General features: G+C 37.5%; 1 protein-coding gene across 1 annotated transcript in view; it reads left to right on the top strand.

The window, feature by feature from the left end:
* Positions 1–21,640, top strand: part of WNK3 (WNK lysine deficient protein kinase 3) — a 147,693-nt gene that overhangs the window by 118,314 nt on the left and 7,739 nt on the right. Inside the window, exon 21 of the mRNA XM_047765474.1 lies at positions 18,961–19,163. Coding sequence (XP_047621430.1) covers positions 18,961–19,163 — 203 coding nt within the window. The remainder of the gene's footprint in view (positions 1–18,960; positions 19,164–21,640) is intronic.

The raw sequence follows: 21,640 nt of genomic DNA, 5'->3' as shown, positions 1-21,640 counted from the left end.
TTCTATTTGTTTTTTAAAGAATAATTTCTATCTCTTTATTGCTATTCTGTATTTGGTATGGGACATTGTTATCATACTTCCCTTTAATTATTTTTAGGCATAGTTTCCTTAGAAATTAAATGTTTGGATACATTTATAATAGCTGATTTAAAAGGCTTTGTCTACTAAGCCCAAAATGTAGTCCCTCTTCAGGAATTTTTTTTTTTTTTTAGGCCCACACTCGCAGCATATGCAGGTTCCCCAGCTAGGGGTCGAATCAGCTACAGCTGCCAGCCTACACCACAGCCACAGCAACGCAGGATCCGAGCTGCATCTGCGACCTACACCACAGCTCATGGCAATGCCAGATCCTTAACCCGCTGAACTAGGCCAGGGATCGAGCTTGCAACCTCATGGTTCCTAGTTGGATTCGTTTTTGCTGTGCTATGATAGGAACTCCCAGGATGTTTTTTTAGCTCCCCTTTTTTTTCTTTTCTGTGTATGTGGCATTCTTTCATTTTTTTGCATATCTCTTAATTTTATGATGAAAACTGGACATTATAGATGATATGCATATCTCTTAATTTTTGTTATGAAAACTATACATAGGACATTGTAACAAGTCTTGTATTAGATTCTTCCACCCCCTTCTTCAGCAAGGGTTGTTGTTGTCATTATATTTTTCTTGTCCCTCATTATTTCTTTAGTGATTTCCTTTACTAATTCTACATTCCCTGTATTCTTTGTTAACTATTGAGTTCTTTGCTAGCTAAAAAAATTTCAAAAAACAAAACTGTAAAGCCTGGTATGCTAGGGTTCACACCTGAGCCGGTACATTTTGTGGTGAGCTAATGATCAGTCTGAAGATTTTATTAAACGCCTTGTCTGGTTGCTATTACCAAGTAGATCTCTGTGAGAAGGCACACCTTCAGACTTGAATTTGGTTGACACCCTTTGAATTTACTTCCTGCTTGCCCAAGAACTGAAGTTCAGCCAGAATTGAGTGACTAGTCTCTTCTCTTTTCTCAGATCTTTCCTGGTATGGCAATTACATTCCCAGAAATATGTCAGAGGTTTTCAAAGTTTCCTGTGGTCATCTAGTTGTCCTAGCATTCCTTTTTAATTCTAGACCAGGCTCTTGTTTGCCCCAACTGAAATCATAACCTTAGGCATCTGAGTTATTGCCAGCACTTTCCTATTGTTTCAAAATGCCCTGAAGGTACTTCCCTTCCTTCCCTCCTCCCCCCATACCAGTGCCTGGCAGGACTAAGCTGAACTCTTGAGTGAAATCAAATACCCAACACACTGAGACTAGAGATTTTTTTCCTAAATTGCTGAAAGTTCAGACAAAATTTAGACTGTGCTCTGGGGATGGCGCTTTTAAGGGAATTCAAAAAGAGGTCTGTTCTTTCCACTGTCTGCAGTGCTGCTGACTTGGCTACCATAGCACTGAGCTGTGAAGAAAGGGGGAATGGGAATTGCCACAGTTTAAAATGTCACAGAACTTAGTAGTTTGTCCTGGGAAAATGATTTTTGTTTTGTTCTTTGTCTTTGGATAATTGTCACAGTTCCGAAATGGTTGGTTTTGGAGTTCTTGTGTGGTTCAGCAGGTTAAGTATTGGCCGTTGTCACTGCAGTGACTTGAGTCACATCTGTGGTGCAGGTTAGATCTTTGGCTCAGGAACTTCCTCATGTCATGTGCGCAGCCAAAAAAAAAAAAAAAAAATGAAATGGTTGGTTTTAGCTCTTTTGCCCATATTTTTATTGTTTTAAGAGCAAGTTCACCTAGGCCTTTACACTGCATTTTTAAAAGACTTTCTGTTTTCTGAAAAAGCTTGTGTTGAATTAGTATCATTTCTTTAAATATCTGGAAGAATTTTCCAGTAAAAACCTGTGGGCTCAGAGATTTTTTTTTTTTTTGGAGGTTTTAATTCAAATTCAAGTTCTTGAATAGCAGTTATAGGATTATACAGGTTATAAATTTCCTGTTGGGTGAGTTTTGGTAATTTGTGGCTTTTGAGGACCTGGTCCATTTAATCTAAGTTGCTGAATCTTTTGTGTTTGTTGTGTTTGTTGTTCATTATTATCTTTTTAATGTCTTGGATAACTGTAGTGATATCACCTTATTCATTCCCGATATTTGTAATTTGTGTCTTTTTTTCCTTTTTTTTTTTTTTCTTTTTTGGCTGCACCTGAAGCATTTGGAAGTTCCCAGGACAAGAATCCAATCTGAGCTGCAGCTGTGATTTACACCACAGCTATAGCAACCACTATGCTGGGCCCCAGATTAAATCTACACCACCTCAGAGACAATGCCAGATCCTTAACTGCTACATCACAGCAGGAATGCCTTTCTTTGTTAGTCTTAATAGAGGTTTATCAATTTTATAGATCTTTTCAAAGATCCAGTTGTTGCTTTTATTGATTTTCTGTATTGTTTTCCAGTTTTAAATTTCATTGATTTCTGCTCTTTATTATTTCTTTTCTTCCAAATGTCTTGTTTTTATTTTGCTCTTTTTCTAGTTTCTTAAATTAGAAGCTTAGATTTTTGATGTGAGGGCTTTCTTTCTGTAAAACAAGCATTTTAATCCTTTAAATTTTCCTATAAGCACTATGTTGGCTATATCTGCTAAGATTTTTTTTTTCTTTTAAGGCCACACCCGTGGCATTCCCAGGCTAGTAGTCAAATCACAGCTATAGCTGCCTACCTAAGCCACAGCTACCGCAACACCAGATCTGAGCTGCTCACGGCAGTACCAGATCCTTAATCCACTGAACAGGGCCAGGGATCAAACCCACATTCTCATGGATACTAGTTAGGTTCGTTTCCAGTGAGCCACAATGGGAACTCCAAATGTTTTTTAAATTAAGCTTTATTTGGGGGAGATAGTTTTAGATTTATAGAAAAATTATTGATAGTATAAAAAGTTTCTATATACCTCACACCAGTTTCCCTAAATTTTTTTTGTTATTTCCCCAATACAATTTTTTTTTCTACTGTACAGCATGGTGACCCAGTTACACATACATGTATACATTCTTTTTTTCTCCCATTATCACGCTCCATCATGAGTGACTAGACATAGTTCCCAGTGCTACACAAGCAGGATCTCATTGCTAATCCATACCAGAGGCAATAGTCTGCACCTATTCAGCCCAAGCTCCCAGTCCATTCCTCTTGCTCACCCTCTCCCTTGGCAACCACAAGTCTATTCTCCAAGTCCATGATTTTCTTTTCTGCAGAAAGGTTCACTTGTGCCATATGTTAGATTCCAGATATAAGTAATATCATATGGTATTTGTCTTTCTCTTTCTGATTACTTACTTCACTCAGTATGAGAGTCTCTAGTTCCATCTATGTTGCTGCAAATGGCATTATTTTGTTCTTTTTTACGGCTGAGTAATATTCCATTGTGTATATATACAACACCTTCCTAAGGAAGTTTCCCTAATTATTAACATCTTATACATTGGTATGATACATTTGTCATAACTAATGAACCAATCTTGATATGTAATTGTTAACTGAAGTCCATAATTTGCTCTGATTTCCTTAGTCTTTACTTTATATCCTTTTTCTGTCCCAGGATCACATCCAAGATAACACATTATATTTAGTAGTCATTTCTCCTAGCATTCTTTTGGCTTTAACAGGTTCTCATAATTTCCTTTTTTTGATGACCCTGAAATTTTTGAGGAGTACTGGTCAATTATTTTGAAGAATTTTGGTTTTGAACACTGCTTTGCTTACTGGTGTTGGGGGGAAAGAAATTTTCCTCTGCCCTTCTAGGTTATTCTGGCTATTCTGAAAATAAATTAACATGAAGCACATTAATAGGAGAAAATCAAACAAAAGTTTATTAACATGTATACATGGGAGAGACCTAGGAAAACTGAGTAACTCACCAAAATGGCTGAAGCCCTCACCTTACATACCATCCTTAGGTAAAAGCAAAAGAAGATGTTGGGGGACTTCAAATGGGGAGGAAGACAATTCACATTAATATGGAAAAGAAAATATTTGCTGAGCCACAGAGAGACAATGGGACACAGAGTGGACTCTGATCTTTAGCCCTGGCTAGAGTTATCCTGCCACACCTAGCCCATATTCTTTGGCGATATCTCTGGTGATAATTCTATACTTGAGAGAGGCTGTCTATCTAAATTCTTTTAGGCATAATCCACAAGCCAAAGAGATATTTTGGAGTGGCAAGTTTTCCTCTTCTGCACTGGCACGAAACGATTTCCCAAGCTCATCTTGTATATTTCCTGCTCCAGTTCTAGAAGCTATCATTTCCACAAGAAACCATAATTCATTTTATTGGAGAGTAGATTAGAAGCCAAGATCTGGGTGCTTGGTGTGGTCATTGCTACCAGGGTGTCACTGCCTCTGGGTCCTTCTAGCTTACAGATAAGGAAATACATTTATACGTACTAAGTCATATATATCTGTGTCTGAGGATATTTCTATATGAAACCATCTGTAATTATATAAATATAAATATGGGTTCATATTGATATTTTCAAATCTAATTCATTACCATGTGGATTATATAGCCTTCTTCCTTTGTTTATCGATATCCTCCCAGTCCAGTGGTGAGAGCCTCTCACTATCCCCTATACATTTATTTAATTTTTCAATTCCAGTATAAAGTATAGTGGTTTCAGTTTTGTCAATTTATACCCCAGTGGGAAACACCTTTATCGGCTAGAATGCAGTGATTATGTATATTTCTTTTGCCCTTAATATTATAGATGCTGCTCATTTCCAAAGTTATGTAGGTCAGCACCTATTCCTCTACTCCATTATACACTTGTAATATTATTTGATTCTTTGTGACATTCTGCATTCCACCTGGGATATCCTAACTTCCTAAATGAGTTTTTAAATTTTCATACATAAAGTTTACTCTTTGTGCTGTAAAGTTGTATACTTTTTTAATTCAATAAATTTTATTACATTTATAGTTGTACAAAAATCATCACAACCCAATTTTATATCATTTCCATTCCAAACACTCAGCCCATCCCCCCACCTCCCAACCTGTCTCCTTTGGAAACCATAAGTTTTTAAAAGTCTGTGGGTCAGTATCTGTTCTGCAAAGAAGTTCATTGTGTCCATTTTTTAGATTCCACATGTAAGTAATACCATTTGATGTTGGCGTCTCATTGTCTGACTGACTTCACTTAGTATAATTTCTAGGTCCATCCATTTTTCTAAAAATGTTGGTATTTTGTTCCTTTTAATGGCCGAGTAATATTCCATTGTGTATATGTACCACATCTTCTTGATCCACTCCTCTGTCAATGGACGTGTAGGTTGTTTCCATGTCTTGGCTATTGTATATAGTGCTGCAATGAACATTGGAGCACATGCGTCTTTTCGAGTCATGGTTTTCTGTGGATAGATGCCCAGGAGTGGGATTGCTAGATCAAATGGTAATTCTATTTTTAGTTTTCTGAGGAATCTCCATACTGCTTTCCACAGTGGTTGCACCAGTTTATATTTGCACCAACAGTGTAATAGGATTCCTTTTTCTCCACACCCTCTCCAGCATTTATTGTTTGTAGACTTTTTGATATCTGGATGGTGCATCTGAGTGGTTTTGATTTGCATGTCTCTAATACTGAGTGATGTTGACATCTTTTCATGTGGTTTTTTGGCCATCTGTATGTCTTCTTTGGAGAATTGTGTGTTTAGATCTTCTGGCCATTTTTTGATGGGGTTGTTTGTTTTTTTGGTATTGAGCTACAGAAGGTGCTTATAAATTTTGGAGATGAATCCCTTGTCAGTGGATTCACTTGCAAAGATTTTTCTCCCATTCTGTGGGTTGTCTTTTCATTTCATTTAGGGTTTCCTTTGCTGTGCAGAAACTTTTAAGTCTGCAAACTTAAAGTCTACAAACTTTATTTTTGTTTTTATTTTTTAATTTATTTTTTATTTTATTTATTTATTTTTTGTCTTTTGTCTTTCAGGGCCACACCCACGGCACATGGAGGTTCCCAGGCTAGGGGTCTAATTGGAGCTGTAGCCATTGGCCTACGCCACAGCCATAGCAGCACGGAATCCAAGCTGCATCTGCAACCTACAACACAGCTCATGGCGATGCTGGATCCTTAACCTACTGAGTGAGGCCAGGGATCAAACCCGCAACCTCATGGTTCCTAGTTGGATTGGTTAACCACTAAGCTATGACAGGAACTCATTTTTATTTTTTTATTATTTCATTTTATTTTATTATTTGTGTTTTAGTCTCTTTAGAGCCACACCTATGGCATGTGGAGGGTCCCAGGATAGGGGTCCAGTTGGAGCTGTAGCTGCTGGCCTACGCCAGAGCCGCAGTAACTTGGGATCCGAGCCACATCTGTAACCTGTACCACAGCTCACAGCAACACCGTATCCTTAACCCACTGAGTGAGGCCAGGGATCGAACCTGCATCCTCATGGATGCTAGTCAGGTTTGTTAACAACTGAGCCATGAAGGGAACTCCTATTTTTGTTTTTAATTGTCATTACTCTAGGACGTGGATCTGAGAAGATAATGCTGTGGTTTATGCCGAAGAGTGGTCAGCCTTTGTTTCTCTCAAAGAGTTTTATAGTATCCCCTCTAATATTTAGATCTTTAATCTATTTTGAATTTATTTTTGTGTACGGTGTTTGAGAGTGTTGTTCTAATCTCATTCTTTTACATGGAGCTGTCCAGTTTTCCCAGCACCATTTATTGAAGGGACTGTCTTTTCTCCATTGTATATTATTGCCTCCTTTGTCATAGATTATTTGACTGTAGGTGTGTGGGTTTAATTCTGGGTTCTCTATTCTGTTCCACTGATCTGTATTCCTATTTTTGTGCCAGTACCATATGGTTTGAATGACTGTAGCTTTGTAGTATAATCTGAAGTCAGGGAGCTTGATTGCTACAGCTCCATTTTTGTTTCTCAAGATGGCTTTGGCTATTCTGTGTCTTTTGCACTTCCAAACAAACTTTAAAACATTTTATTCTACTTCTATGAAAAGTTTCCATGGTAATTTGATAGAGATTACATTGAATCTGTGGATTGCCTTGGGTAATATAGTCATTTTGATAATATGATTCTTCCAATCCAAGAACATTGTATGTCTTTCCATCTGTGTGTCCATTGCTATAAGTGAGGTGTTAAAGTCCCCTGCTATTATTGTGTTATTGTCAATTTCTCCTTTTAAGGTTGTTAGTAGTTGCATTATATATTGATGTTTTCCTATTTTGGGTGCATATATATTTATAATTGTTATATCTTCTTCTTGGATTAATCCTTTGATCATTATGTAATGTCCTTCCTTTTCTCTTATAATATTCTTTAAGGTCTTTTTTGTCTAATATGAGTATTGCTACTCCTAGTTTTCTTTTGATTCCCATTTGCATGGAATATTTTCTAATGTCCTCTCACTTTCAGTTTGTATATGTCCCTAGAGCTGAATTGGGTCTGTTGAAGACAGCATATATATGAGTCTTGTTTTTGGATCCATTCAGCCAGTCTATAGTTTTTGATGGGGGCGTTTAATGCATTTACATTTAAGGTAATTATTGATATGTATGTTCTTATTTCCATTTTATTAACTGTTTTAGATTTGTTTTTGTTAGTTTGTATACTTTTTGACAAATCCATTACATCCTGGAATTTTATGACCTCCTAAATGATTTAAAATTTTTATCACACATTAAGTTTTATTCTTTGTTCTCTAGGATCACCTATGATTTGATATATTGTATTTTGGGTTTTTTTCAGTTTTCAAATTGTTTTCTTATTTCCCTTGAGACTTCATTGTTCCATGGTATATTTGGTAGTGTGTTGCTTAATTTTCACGTTTTCTGAGATTCTGATTATTTCTGTTACTAATTTGTACTTCAATTTCATTATGATCAGAAAATATATTTTCAGTGCCTTTGATTCCTTTCAATTTGTTTGGGTTTGTTTTATGACCCTATATATGGTCTATGTAGGTATAGTTTCATGTGCATTTGAAAATAATGTACCCTGTTGTTTAGTAGAGTTTTCTCTAAATATCAGTTAGCTCTAGATATTTGAATAGTATTGTTCAATTATTCTATATCCTTGTTTATTTGCCATGCACTTACTTCTGTTTTTGACTGAAAAAAAGAGTGTAGAAGACTCCAACTGTAATTATAGATATGTCTCTTTCTCCTTTTGATTCTGTCAGTTTTTGTCCCATGTATTTTGAGCCTTTTTTACTTAAAGACACATTTAGCCATGTTATATCTTCTTGCTGAATTGACTCTTATTTTGTAGTATCCCTCTTTATTCTTGGTTATCTTTACTTGCTTTGATGTCTTTTTGTCTGATATTAATTACTCATTCTGTCATTCTTTTGATTGGTGTTTGCATGGTGTATCTTTTTCATTCTTTTAGTTTTAACCTGCCTGTATTATTGTATTTGAAGTGATATTTTTTCAGACAGCTTATGGTCACATTAAAAAGAATCTGTTCTGGAGTTCCCATCGTGGCTCAGCGGAAACAAATCTGACTAGCATCCATGAGGATGCAGGTTCGATCCCTGGCCTCACTCAGTGGGTTAAGGATCCAGTGTTGCCATGAACTGTGGTATAGGTCACAGACACACAGCTCAGATCTCATGTTGCTGTGGCTGTGGCATAGGCCGGCAGCTGTAGCTCTGATTCGATCCCTAGCCTGGGAACCTTTCTATATGCCACAGGTGTGGTCCTCAAAAGGCAAAAAAAAAAGAAAAGAAAAAAAAGAATCTGTTCTGGAAATCAGTCTTTCAATTATTTTTAAACCATTTACATTTAATATAATGATCTATATGTTTGGTTTTTCACTACTACTTTTTCTTATGACTGCTGTGTTGCAGTGGCTTGTTGTAGGATTATAGTTCCCAGACCAGGGATTGAACCCAGGCCGCTACAGTGGTAAAAGTGCCAAGTCCTAACCCCTAGACCACCAGGGAACCCTTGGAATACCATATTTTATATCTGTTCTCTGTTTGAATTTTTTATCCCTTCCCCTTTCCTATCTTCATTTGGTTTATTTGAATATATTTTAATATTTCATTTTAATTTATCTATTATGTGTTTTCTTTATTGTTTTGTACATTTTTTTTGTCTTTTGCCTTTTTTTTTGTTGTTGTTGTTGTTGTTGCTATTTCTTGGGCCGCTCCCACGGCATATGGAGGTTCCCAGGCTAGGGGTCGAATCAGAGCTGTAGCCACCGGCCTACACCAGAGCCACAGCAACTCGGGATCCGAGCCGCGTCTGCGACCTACACCACAGCTCACGGCAACGCCAGATCGTTAACCCACTGAGCAAGGGCAGGGACCGAACCTGCAACCTCATGGTTCCTAGTTGGATTCGTTAACCACTGTGCCACGACGGGAACTCCCTGTTTTGTACATTTTTTAATGGTTGTTCTAGGGCTTATAATAATGCATATTTAACTTTCCAGTCTACTTAAAATCAATCTTTTACTACTTCAAGAGGAATGTAGAAACCTTACATCCATACAAGTTTCTTCCATCTTTATAATTGTGTCATCATTACATATACATATATGGAAAACTACATCACAGTGTTTCAGTTTTCATTTTTGCTCTTTCATATTTCCCACTCTTATAATTTCCCTCTGTTTGAAGACCCTCCTGTAGCACTATTTTTTTTGAACAGTTCTTCTGATAACAAATTATCTTCACATTTTTTTTTTATCTGAGAATGTCTTTTTTTCACACCTTCATTCCTGAAGGATATTTTTACTGTGTACAGGATTTGGGGTTGACACCAACCTTTGAATTGTAAGATAAATAAGTACTAGGAATGTAATGTACAACATTAATAAAATTAACACTGCTATGTGTTATACATGAAAGTTGTTAACAGAGTAAATCCTAAGAATTCTTATCACAAGGAAAGAAATTTTTCCTTTTTCTTTTACTTTGTATCTATATGAAATGATGGATGGACACTAAACTTATGGGGTAGTCATTTCAGGATATATGTTAAAGTCAAATCATTCTGTTATTCACTTTAAACTTATACAGTGCTGTATATCACTTATATCTCAATAAAATTAGGAAAAATTGAATTTTCTTCTGTCATCCTCCCTTCTGCTATCAAGTCCATCCAAGGAGGTCTTTGGTGGGGTTTTGTTTTGGCTGTTGCATTTTTTTGGTTCTAAAATTTCATTTATGATCTTCTTTATTTCCTTGTTGAGATTTTCTATTTTGCCATTGGATTCGGTAGTGTTTGAGCATTTTTATAATAACTTCTTTAGGGAGATCCCATCATGGCGCAGCAGAAATGAATCCAACTAGGAACCATGAGGTTGCAGGTTTGATCCATGGCCTCACTCAGTGGGTTAATGATCCAACATTGCCATGAGCTGTGGTGTAGGTCACAGACGTGGCTCAGATCTGGCGTTGCTGTGGCTGCGGCATAGGCTGGCAGCAACAGCTCTGATTGGACCCCTGGCCTGGGAACCTCTATATGCCACAGGTGCAGCCCTAAAATAAGAACAAAAGACCAAAAAAAATTAAAAAATAATAGCTGCTTTAAAGTCTTTGATAATTCCAATATCTATATCATTCTTGAATTAGTATCTCTTGGTTATATTTTCCCATATGAGTTGAAATTGTCCTGGTTTTGTATATGGTAAGTCATACTGAATTTTATCCTAGACATTTTGAATATTCTAGGACTCTGCTGTCTTTTTAAAATCATATTTAGAATGTTATCATTTTGTTATAGGAGGTAACTGGCCTAGTTATTTTTACCTTATAAGTTCTAACCTATCTTCTATGGTGCCTTTTTTTTTTTTTTTGTCTTTTGTCTTTCTAAGGCTGCACCCGCGGCATATAGAGGTTTCCAGGCTAGGGGTCTAATTGGAGCTGTTGCTGCTGGCCTATGCCAGAGCCACAGCAACACCAGATCCGAGCCACGTCTGTGAATGATAGCCCAGCTCACGGCAAGGCCAGATCCTTAACCCACTGATCGAGGACATGGATCGAATGCATAACCTCATGGTTCCTAGTTGGATTCGTTTCCGCTGCGCCATGACAGGAACTCCTATGCTGTCTTCTTTTAATGTCAGTTCAGTTGCATAGCCTCTGTAGTGCTCTTTGAATCTGTCCCAAATGTGGGTTTCCTAGTGGGTCTCAGCCTTGGGAAGATGTCTCAGTTCAGTTTTCATGTCTTTGGTATGCTGAATAGGATCAAATTCATGTATGCAAAGCTAACTGGTAAACCTAGAAGTTCAAAAGTAACTTTTCTCAATTCCTCCCTCCGCGCATTTTCTCCAGTACTTTCTGATTCCCAGCAACTCCATTTTTTGGTTCCTCAGCCAGAAACCTGGGATTTTAGTTACTCTGCTCTCTTGGTGCTCATTTACCACTGTGCATATATTCAGAGCCAAGCTTTGGGAGATTAGAGAGAACAGTAAAGCAACAATGATAGTCTTTACTCTCATGGAACCGTAACTCCACTAATCAGAAAGGAGGAGTCCCCCTCCTCAGAGATTGGCTTCCATGAGCTTCCATAGACTCTGCCACAACAGGATTGCTTAGGGAAAGAGTACAGAGAAAAGGGGAAAATGTGAGATCTCTATACCTTGTGAGAATGTTGGAAGTTCTCTTTCCCACTTCTCATGCCAAAAGTAGAGCATTTCCTCTGGAGATCTCTCTTTGAATACCCCAGTGTCCTTGTCTAGGTTAACTGTGGGATACTAGATAGGAAAATTGGTAAGCTCTCTGCCATTTTAATGGTAGTTAGAATTTTGGTCTTATTCCCTGGTCACCTGCTACTATTTACTATTCAGAATTCTCAAATTGCTGCTCCATGCATTCTGTCCACCTTTTATGGATGGACTAAATATAAATATGTTGAACCACTCTGCCCCCCAGTGCATAGCTGCAGATGTCTCTGCTTAGTTTTTTCCTCTATTTTTTATTTTTAAGTTTATCTTCCTGGGAGTAACTCTTATATCTGCACTGCTTAGTGTATAGCCAGAGATTGGTCAGAGGTTGCAATGTAAATTTAAGGCAAGGAGTTCCCATTGTGGCTCAGTGGGTTAAGAGCCCGACTAGTATCCCTGAGGATGTGGGTTCAATCCCTGGCCTCACTTAGTGGGTTAAAAGGACTGTCACTGCCGTGAGCTGCTGTGTAGGTCGCAGATTTTGCTTGGATCTGGCATTGCTGCAGCTGTCATATAGGCCAGCAGCTGCAGCTCTGATTCAACCCCTAGCCTGGGAACTTCCATATGCCACAAGTGTGGCCATAAAAAATAATAATAAAATAAATCAATAAATTTGAGGCTATTTTCTAGTCTGACCCAGCTTTTATATTCCTCTAGGATTTCTCATGCCTCCTCTTTGCATGATCGGGCTCTGTCAACCAGTTATATATGTATGATTTGGGCCCTCAAGTTTGTGCTGTGCAAGTGAAAATTTTCCAGTCAACCTGAAATATGTGGAGAATCGATCAAGCCTGCTATGGTTGTCTCACTTCCCATATCTCCCTGTTAACCTCAGGTTAATGCTTCTAAAGCTCCAAATCAAGTGAGTTGTCTATGGCAGCAGCAGCAGCAAAGCTTATAGCTTTCTCAGTCTGCCCTGCTACTGTTGAACTGCTGAGTAAAAAGAGCTGGTGCAAGGGTAACAGGATCAACCCTTGGCAAAAACACCACAAATTACACAGTTCTTAAAAGTTGAATAGTTTTCATGAATAATGCTTTGGATTTTGTTTTATGCCTTTTGACAAATTCCACATTTCTGAAATGGTTGTTTTTGAGAGCTTTGTCCAGTTTTATTACTGCTTTTGAGGGAGAGGATTTGATTACCTCTTCACTCTGTCATGCTGGAAGCCAGAATATTTTTTTTTTTTTTGTCTTTTTATGGCCTCACTCACAGCATATGGAAGTTCCCAGGCTAGGAGTTGAATTGGAGCTGTAGCCGCCGGCCTATACCACAGCTCACAGCAATACCAGATCCTTAACCCACTGAGCAAGGCCAGGAAACAAACCTGAGTCCTCATGGAAACATGTCAGGTTCATTACCACTGAGGTACAACAGGAACTCCCAGAAATTATTAGTATTATTATTTCTTTTTTTTAGGGCTGCACTTGCAGCACATGGAAGTTCTCAGGCTAGTGGTTGAATCAGAGCTGCAGCTGTTGGCCTACACCACAGCCACAGCAACACGGGGTCCTTAACCCACTGAGCGAGGCCAGGGATCGAACCCATGTCTTCATGGATATTAGTCGGGTTCATTACTGCTAAGCCATGATGGGCACTCCCAGAAATTATTTTTTAACAGGTAGGAAGGAAAGTATCTATTAAATTTCTCTTAAATTATCTTATTTATTAAAATGTTTTGATTGATTCCTAAGCAGACCTAATATGAAAATATTACTTCCCTAAGTGAAAACTGAATTATATTCATTTTCTTTTAAGAATTCTTTGAAGTCATTGTGCAAAAATAGGGTTTTTCACACATACCTTCTAGTGGTTTTATTACTTCATTGACTATTACAGGACCAAGTGATTTCATATTTCTAGTTCTAATAGCAAGCTTTGAAAAAAGCTTGCTGAAATTTCATATTTTCCCCATTTGGCCAAGTTTGGTGGACACATTCGTTGGCCTTAACACAGCATTTTGTAAGCTGTCAGCAAGGAGTTAATAGGTGTTGCATGGTCAAATGGGAAATGTTGGAGTTAAACCATATCAAAACCAGTGTTTTCACTGTAGAACCTTCTTAGATCCTTTAATGTGCTAATGTGAATTAAGAATTTTCAAGAAAGGAAATAACTATACATTTCCCCAAATATGTTTACCAGAGAACCCACTTTTCACAGAACACATTTTAAGAAGCACTGCATTAACATGTATACAGAGATCCACATCCATCTTACCTTGCCCACAGGGTTATTATATTTGTTTTGTGAGAGACATGAACTGATGCATGATATTACAGTGTAATGGTATCTACATTGTAGGTGTGTGGTTAACTTATAATATGAGCATTGTGCTAAACTATGCAGAAAATAATTAACATTGCAGGCACAAGACTTATCTTTAGAAAGGCTGTTTCCAAGGCTGGTCCTTGGCTGGTATATAGAAACTTGGTTTCTCTTTCTTCCTTAACTGATAAGTCAGGTTCACTTTGCCTAGATTGTTGCTGCAGATAATGTGATTTATGCCGAATACCTGTTCTCCTTAGAGTCTGGCATTTTGGTACATTCCAGGCAGAAGATGCCTATGTGACCAGTCCCCAGTAAAAACTTTGGGCACTGAGTTGGGTTTCCCTAGCCAGAAACTTACTCATAGGTTGATGCATTTTTTTTGTTGCTGAGAGAAAGGAGTATACTCAGGTGTGCTCCTTCACCATAGTAAGAGAGCATAAGGAAGTCTGTGCATGAATTTCTCTAGATTCCTTGCACTTTTTCCTCTTGATCCTATTTTGCATCTTTATGCTGTAATAAACTTAGTCGTGAATACAACTGTGTACTGAGTCCTGTAAGACCTTCCATTGAATCACTGAATCTGTGGACTTGGAGAGCTCTGAAACATAATTGCATTACATAATCTTAGTCCTCAAAACATCTCTAAAGTAGACAGAAGTTAGTGTCTGTCTCTTATAGGCAAGGAGACTAAAGTTAGTGGAGTTAAGCAAATCTGTCTGACTCCTCTAAGCCTTGGCTCTTCACTGTTATACTGCATTGCCTCCCAGTACCTGAAATTGTGTCTGCAATGGCTTGAAAGGAGGCAGTGGGAGATCATCCAGGGCAATAGTGGTCTGAAACTGCCCCATTCAGGAAGTAAGATTTGAGTTGGTCTTGAAAGGTAAATGGACTGAGTTAAAATTGATGGAGTGTTGAGAGTATTGTCAGTAGCTAGAACTGCATGATATAAAGGCATACAAATGGTGAAATATAAGATTTATTTGGGAGAAATTGAATGTAATAGGTGAAATGGAGGGTCTATATTAGGTTTTTCCCCCATGCTTAAAAAATTTTTTTGGGGCAACTGCCACAGCTTATTTATGCTATAGCTTATTTATGCTACTGTTTTGTATTTAAGCTTAATAAATGATGGAATGTTTAAGGATAATAAGTAAGATAATGTATGTTTGCATGGTCTGCAAAGACAATCATGACTACCAAGGACTTTGTCACCTAAACAAGTTGAAAACCCACTATTGTTAGTGTTAAGAAACTATTAAAATTTGAGGGTTTGGTTTTTTTGTTTTGTTTTTTGAATAAAGGTGTGAAATGTTGAAAACAGTATTTAACTGGTACTAATTTGGTGGCAATGTGAAGAATGTATTGGCTAAAGCCCAGGGAATCAATCTGTTTAGATCATTGCCAGCATAGCAATACATGTATGAGATGATTAAGAGCTTAGAGAATTGTGGAAATGAAAACAGACAAGAGATGCTATATGGGATGAATTGTCATGATGTGGTGATAAACTAGATATGTATGTGTTTGTAGGGAGATACAAAGGGTCTGATTCTGGGTGGTTTGGAGAAAATGTGGTATCTTTTAACAGAAATATGACATTTAGACAAACTCTCATGCCAAGACCATGATAATTTGACTCCAGGTGTATTGAATTGAACAATTTACTGACACTGAATTGGAGAAACACATTTGAGAGTTGATTGTGAGGTTGGATTAAGAGAGAACAAAGTTTGAGGTAAAAGATGGAAACATTTGCAGATGAGTGGTTACTGGAACTGTCTGAATGTAGGAATCACCTTGGGGGAAAAACAAGAGCACCAAGGACTGAATGAACTCTGATTTTATTCATTTCATCAATAAGAAATGAATATTAAAGAGCACCTTTGAAGTTAACAAGTTATGTTACCACCTATCATAAAACACATTTGTAGAGTACTTCTTTTATCTTTTTAGGGCCGCACCTATGGCATATAGAAGTTCCTAGGCTAGGGGTTGAGTCAGAGCTGCAGCTACTTGCCTACGCCACAGCTCACAGCAATGCCGGATCCTTAACTCATTGAGTGAGGCCAGGGATCAAACCCACAACCTCATGGTTCCTAGTCAGATTCGTTTCTGCTGCGCCACAGTGGGAACTCCGTAACATACTTCTTTTATGTGCATTGGTTGGGTAATTGCTGGTTGTGAACTTTAATATGATATGAATAACTTTTAAAGTAACTCAATCAATAAATGTTCCTTCCAAGTGTAAAGTTAGGCACTGAATAGTTAGGCACTGAATAGCATTCAAGTAACATTTTTCCTTCTCATATGGCACATTGTTCTTGGTAACTTTTGGAAGGTATATATGTGTAGATCTTTCTGTTGCCTACTTAGGAGTAGTCTTGCCTCAGCCCCTGTTTCATTTAAATACTTATTTTGGTTAACAAAAACAAATACAGATACCGAGAGCAGAGTAGTGGTTACCAGAAGGGGAGGGTGAAATGGGTGAAGGGATCAACTGTATGGTGATGTGGTGGGCATGCTGTAGGGTGAAATAGAAATATAGTGTTGTACAGATCAAACATAATGTTATAGATCAGTGTTACCTCAATAAAAAAACCCAAATAAATAAATACTTGTTTTGGTTTGTTCATTATTTCTTCCTCCACTTGTTGGCTATTGTGCCACTAGTGCAGTAGCCAATCATTGGATTTCAGTTAAGGGCTCAAGATCACTTGTTCCACCAGATTTGTATACAAGAAAAAATCCTGACATTGGGTTTCCCATAGTGCAGAAGTGTTCTTAAATGAATGACATTCAAACTTAGCTCTATGTTAACAAGCTTTTTTTTTTTTTTAGGAAACTAAAGGGAAATGAGCACAAAAACACTCTTTAAGATTAGCTGGGTGGGCAGAAATGCTGGCCCTAATATGTATATATTTCTGGCTCTCATCCCCTTTTTATTCATACAGCAAGTATGAACAGAGTAAGAACACAATCTATAAACACTTCAACTCCAAAGTCTTCCTCAACAGTGTTTGCTCACTGAAGTTGGCAGAAAATTAGATGAATGTGCAAGAGGGATAACAGGAAAAAAAATGATACTTTTATTATAGACTGATCATATGTCCTGGGGTTTTAAGTCTTAGAAAAGTAGGAATCCCAACAAGATTGGTATCTCATTTTGTATAAGGTGGTAACCCTAAATCAGTAAAATTTATTTATTTATTTGCTTTTTTTTTTTAGGGCCACAGCCACGGCATATGGAGGTTCCCAGGCTAGGGGTCCAATCAGAGCTACAGCTGCCAGCCTACACCACAGCCACTGCAACACAGGATCCAAGCCACATCTGTGACATACATACATCACAGCTCATGGCAATGCCAGATCCTTAACCCACTGAGTGAGGCCAGGGATTGAACCCACAACCTCATGGTTCCTAGTGGGATTCGTTTCCACTGCACCATGATGGGAGCTCCCAGTAAAATTTATTTTTATAAAACTCTTTTGTATATGAGAATACGTCCCATTTAATTAATTAAACTCTTCTTATGCAATTTTCACTAGTATATTTCCATTTAATTTTTAATCTCCTTCAATCTAAACCTTCATTAGATCAAAAGTCATAGAGAATGACAGACTGTGTATAAATAATCATTGAGATTATCATGTTCCTCCTTATTAAGCAGTTTTCTTATTTACTTTTCCCAGTTCATTGCATGGGTTGGCTGGTACAATAATCAGAATACCTGGGTTCTATAACCTCAGTTGTTTACCTTCTAGATTCCAGTCTCCCCATCACAAAAATAGAATACTTGCTGAACCTATATCACAAGTCTGTTATAAGTTTCAAAGAATAGAAAAGTGCTTTGAAAGTGTTAATATCGAGGTTTCTTGCATTATCTTTTACATTTTTCATGGTTTTTCACAATTAAAAAAAAAAAGTACCATAATGAAGAACCCATGTGGTTCAGTGACTTAAATATCTGGTGTTGTCACTGCAGTGGCTCAGGTTACTGCTGTGGTGTGGGTTTGATCCCTTACCTGGAACTTCGCATGCTGTGACTACAGCCCCCAAAAAAGGTACCATAACAGTTGTACAAGAAATTTTCACATGCTTATTTAATTAAATCCCTGACCATATTATTTTGCTTGTTTCACAACAGTTTCACAACTGTTTCCTAAAATTCATTTTAGACCCACTCTGTAAGTTTTGATTTATAAATCAGTGAGAGGGACTTATGAGTCTTTTCAATGAGAATGTTTTATTAAGCATGTGTGATAAGTTCTAAATAATTTAAAGACTTAGTGTGATGTTCAGATTAGGAAACTTTTCACTGATGGAGACATCTGTAATTGATTTTTTTCATCTATTTGGATATCTTGTGCTCCAGAACTAATGAAGCTCACAAACCATCTACCTCCTTGTTCTTGCTATTCTAGAAATACGTACTTTTTATCATTAATAAACAGAAATATCAGTTAAAAATTAAATGAGATTTTAGTTTTCTGAAGCTTGTTGAAACTCACTATGGTATATTGAAAAGAGAGCATTCTTATTTAGTCTTCAGAGCTCCAGGCCTGGTCCTGCTGGTAAGTAACTGTAGGAACTCAGGCGTGTCAGTTTACTTTTTCTGGGCCTCATTTCCCCATTATAAAACAAGTGATGTGAATTAGATTTCTGATGTTCTTTCCACTTTTAACTTTCTATAATTTTTTTAAAACTCTTCTAAGTATTTATCTGAGGAAATTTATGAAAAGCTTAGAGTTGATACTAATATTTTTGAGATACTACTTATTATATTTAACCTAAGGTGGCTATATAATTTGTCATCCAAACAAGAAGGAACTTTTGAGAGTGAAAGGGATTCTGTTAGTAATTATACCAGGACAGCAGCTTTAAATCGGAGTTATCCCAGATAAACTAGACTGTCTGGTTACCCTATCTGTACCCAATATGTAGTTCTGCATTACTAGCCATAAAAGAGTATTAATTTATCAATTTTAATTCATTTTCATGGTTTCTGTTTTTTTCCTTATAGATCCACCGTGTGTGGAAAGTAGTGCAGCATCATGCCAGCCATCTCCAGCTAGTAAAAAAGGGATGTTCACAGATGACTTACACAAACTGGTGGATGACTGGACAAAGGAAACAGTAGGAAATTCTCTTATTAAGCCAAGTTTAAACCAAATTAAACAGAGTCAACAGAAACTAGAGACAGACAACTGGAACAAAGTATATGAAGTAAGTTTTTTTATACCTGGTCCTATTTATTTATGAAAACTAAAACAATAAAAATTGATTCACTTAGGCCTGTGGATATAGTCACTGTGAGAGAGTGGTGTGACTTGACAACATAGAGACATTTATCCTTGTATTGATTCATTATGTCTTTGAGAAAACTATCTTTTAGGCCAAGGGTCAGAAAACTTTTTCTAGGAAGGGGCCAGTTAGTAAATATTTCCAAGCTATGTGGTTGTAACTACTCAATGCTTCCAAAACAGCCATAGACAATACATAAAAGTGGGTGTGGCTTTGTGCCACTAAACCTTGGTTTACAAAAAAAGATGGCAGGCCATAGATTGCTGATCCTTGTTTTATGCTATTATACCTTAAAAAAAACTGTCAAGTTATCAAAAAAGAAAGCAAAGGGAGTGAGGATTAATTCAATCTTGTGGTGTAAGAACAGTTTGGACTTTGAGGAAAAGCTATCTGATGTACTTGTACATCAGTATACCCAGAGCCCATAAGTAATCTTATGTATTCAGTATGAAAAAGAACTCTAAAGGTCTTTAAGCTAGAGTTTTATAGAAGATGTCTTAAGTTTATGGATGAAATATCTACTTAATTGTATATGGTCTTAGGTGTACATGCAGTTGAATGTACAAAGATGTCCACAGTGCATTATGTAGTGGGAAGAATACAGGCTCATAGAACAGTATATATACTAATTATGTAAAATTATACACATTACATAGATATATATATATGAATATATGCATAGAAATAGGAAAAGCCATTAAAATATGCTGGATGGTAGAATTTGGGCCTTAATTTTACTTTGTACTTTTCTGTTTTTGAATTTTTAAAGTAAGAATCATGTTTTCAAAATGAGTAAATCTAGGAGGTCCCTACTGGCTCAGCAGGATAAAGATCCAGCATTGTCACTGTTGTGGCTTGGGTTGCAGCTGTGGCACAAGTTCGATCCCTGGACCGGGAATTTCCACGTGCTGTGGATGTGGCAAAAAAAAAAAAAAAGAGTAAATTTACTAAAATGTGAGTCAGGGCTTAGAATTTGAATCCATGTAACTAAGAGATATATCTGAGTGTGTGTCTGTTATGTTTGTGTACACGTGTGTGTGTGTAGTCATTGCATGTAGAAAGTCTAAAAATACATTCGGTGTTAACATTGAATAAAAATTTTCAAAAGCCTAGATTTTCCAAACTAGCAAGTAGTATATCTGCTTGAGGACTCTGTGTATTTATATTATTCCTGGCACCGATTTATACACAGATAGTATCACCATTGTAAAAATTAGAAGCCTTTAGAGGTAAATTTCAAAGTACAAATGCATTGGCGCTGCCAGTGAGAGATCCTCTGAGTACTATTTGAATGGAGGCCTTTGTTGACAAATAGGAGGGTGGTTTATTGCAGTATAATGAGGGATGTTTGGAGGAAGAGTGAATAGAAGATGGAGTATGAATAAAAGTGGTAAAGGTCGGAGTTCCCGTCATGGCGCAGTGGTTAACGAATCCGACTAGGAACCATGAGGTTGCAGGTTCGATCCCTGCCCTTGCTCAGTGGGTTAAGGATCCGGTGTTGCCATGAGCTGTGGTGTAGGTCACAGACGCGGCTCGGATCCTGCGTTGCTGTGGCTCTGGCGTAGGCCGGTGGCTACAGTTCCCATTTGACCCCTAGCCTGGGAATCTCCATATGCCGCGGGAGCGGCCCTAGAAAAGGCAAAAAGACAAAAAAAAAAAAGTGGTAAAGGTCTTTATATAGACTTGGGTTCCAGTGTCAACTCAGTCATTTACTAGTTGTGTGACTTTAGACAAGGCATTTGTGCCTCAGTTTTCATGTCTTTAAAATAGGGATAATACCTTCCTGTGTGGGATTGCTGTGAGGATTAAATAAGGTAACGTCTATGGAGTGCCTAGCACAAAGTAGTATCCTATTTATGCTATTTTTGTATTTTTAGGTTCAGTTGATTATATCTTTGTGTGGAGAGCTCATTGCACTATCTAATGTTCTTGCATGTTCTGTAATCTTAGAAAGTTTTGTCACAATTATGTGCTAGGTCCTTTACCATGTGCCAAGCCCTGTGTTAGGTACTGTGTTTGATTAGCAAAATTGAGTATGTTCTCTGTATAGGACTTATATTCTAGTGGGACAGTTAGAAATGAACAGACTTGTATAAGTAAATGTAAATTGCAGCTGTAATAAGGACTACAAATGAGAGATTATAGGATACTATACAGTAAGGTCAAGGAGTTCCTATTGTGGCGCAGTGGGAAACAAGTCTGTTTAGGAACCATGAGGTTGCAGGTTCAATCTCTGGCCTCACTCAGTGGGTTAAGGATCTGGCGTTGCTCTGAGTTGTGGTGTAGGCTGGCAGCTGTAGCTCTGATTAGACTCCCTAGCCTGGGAATATCCATATGCTGCCGGTGTGGCCCTAAAAAGCAAAAAAAAAAGGGGGGGAAAGTCAAGAAAAGCTTCCTTA

The sequence above is a fragment of the Phacochoerus africanus genome, chromosome X, assembly GCF_016906955.1.
Source record: "Phacochoerus africanus isolate WHEZ1 chromosome X, ROS_Pafr_v1, whole genome shotgun sequence".
Taxonomy (NCBI): domain Eukaryota; kingdom Metazoa; phylum Chordata; class Mammalia; order Artiodactyla; family Suidae; genus Phacochoerus; species Phacochoerus africanus.
This window is presented reverse-complemented; position numbering and strand designations above follow the sequence as displayed.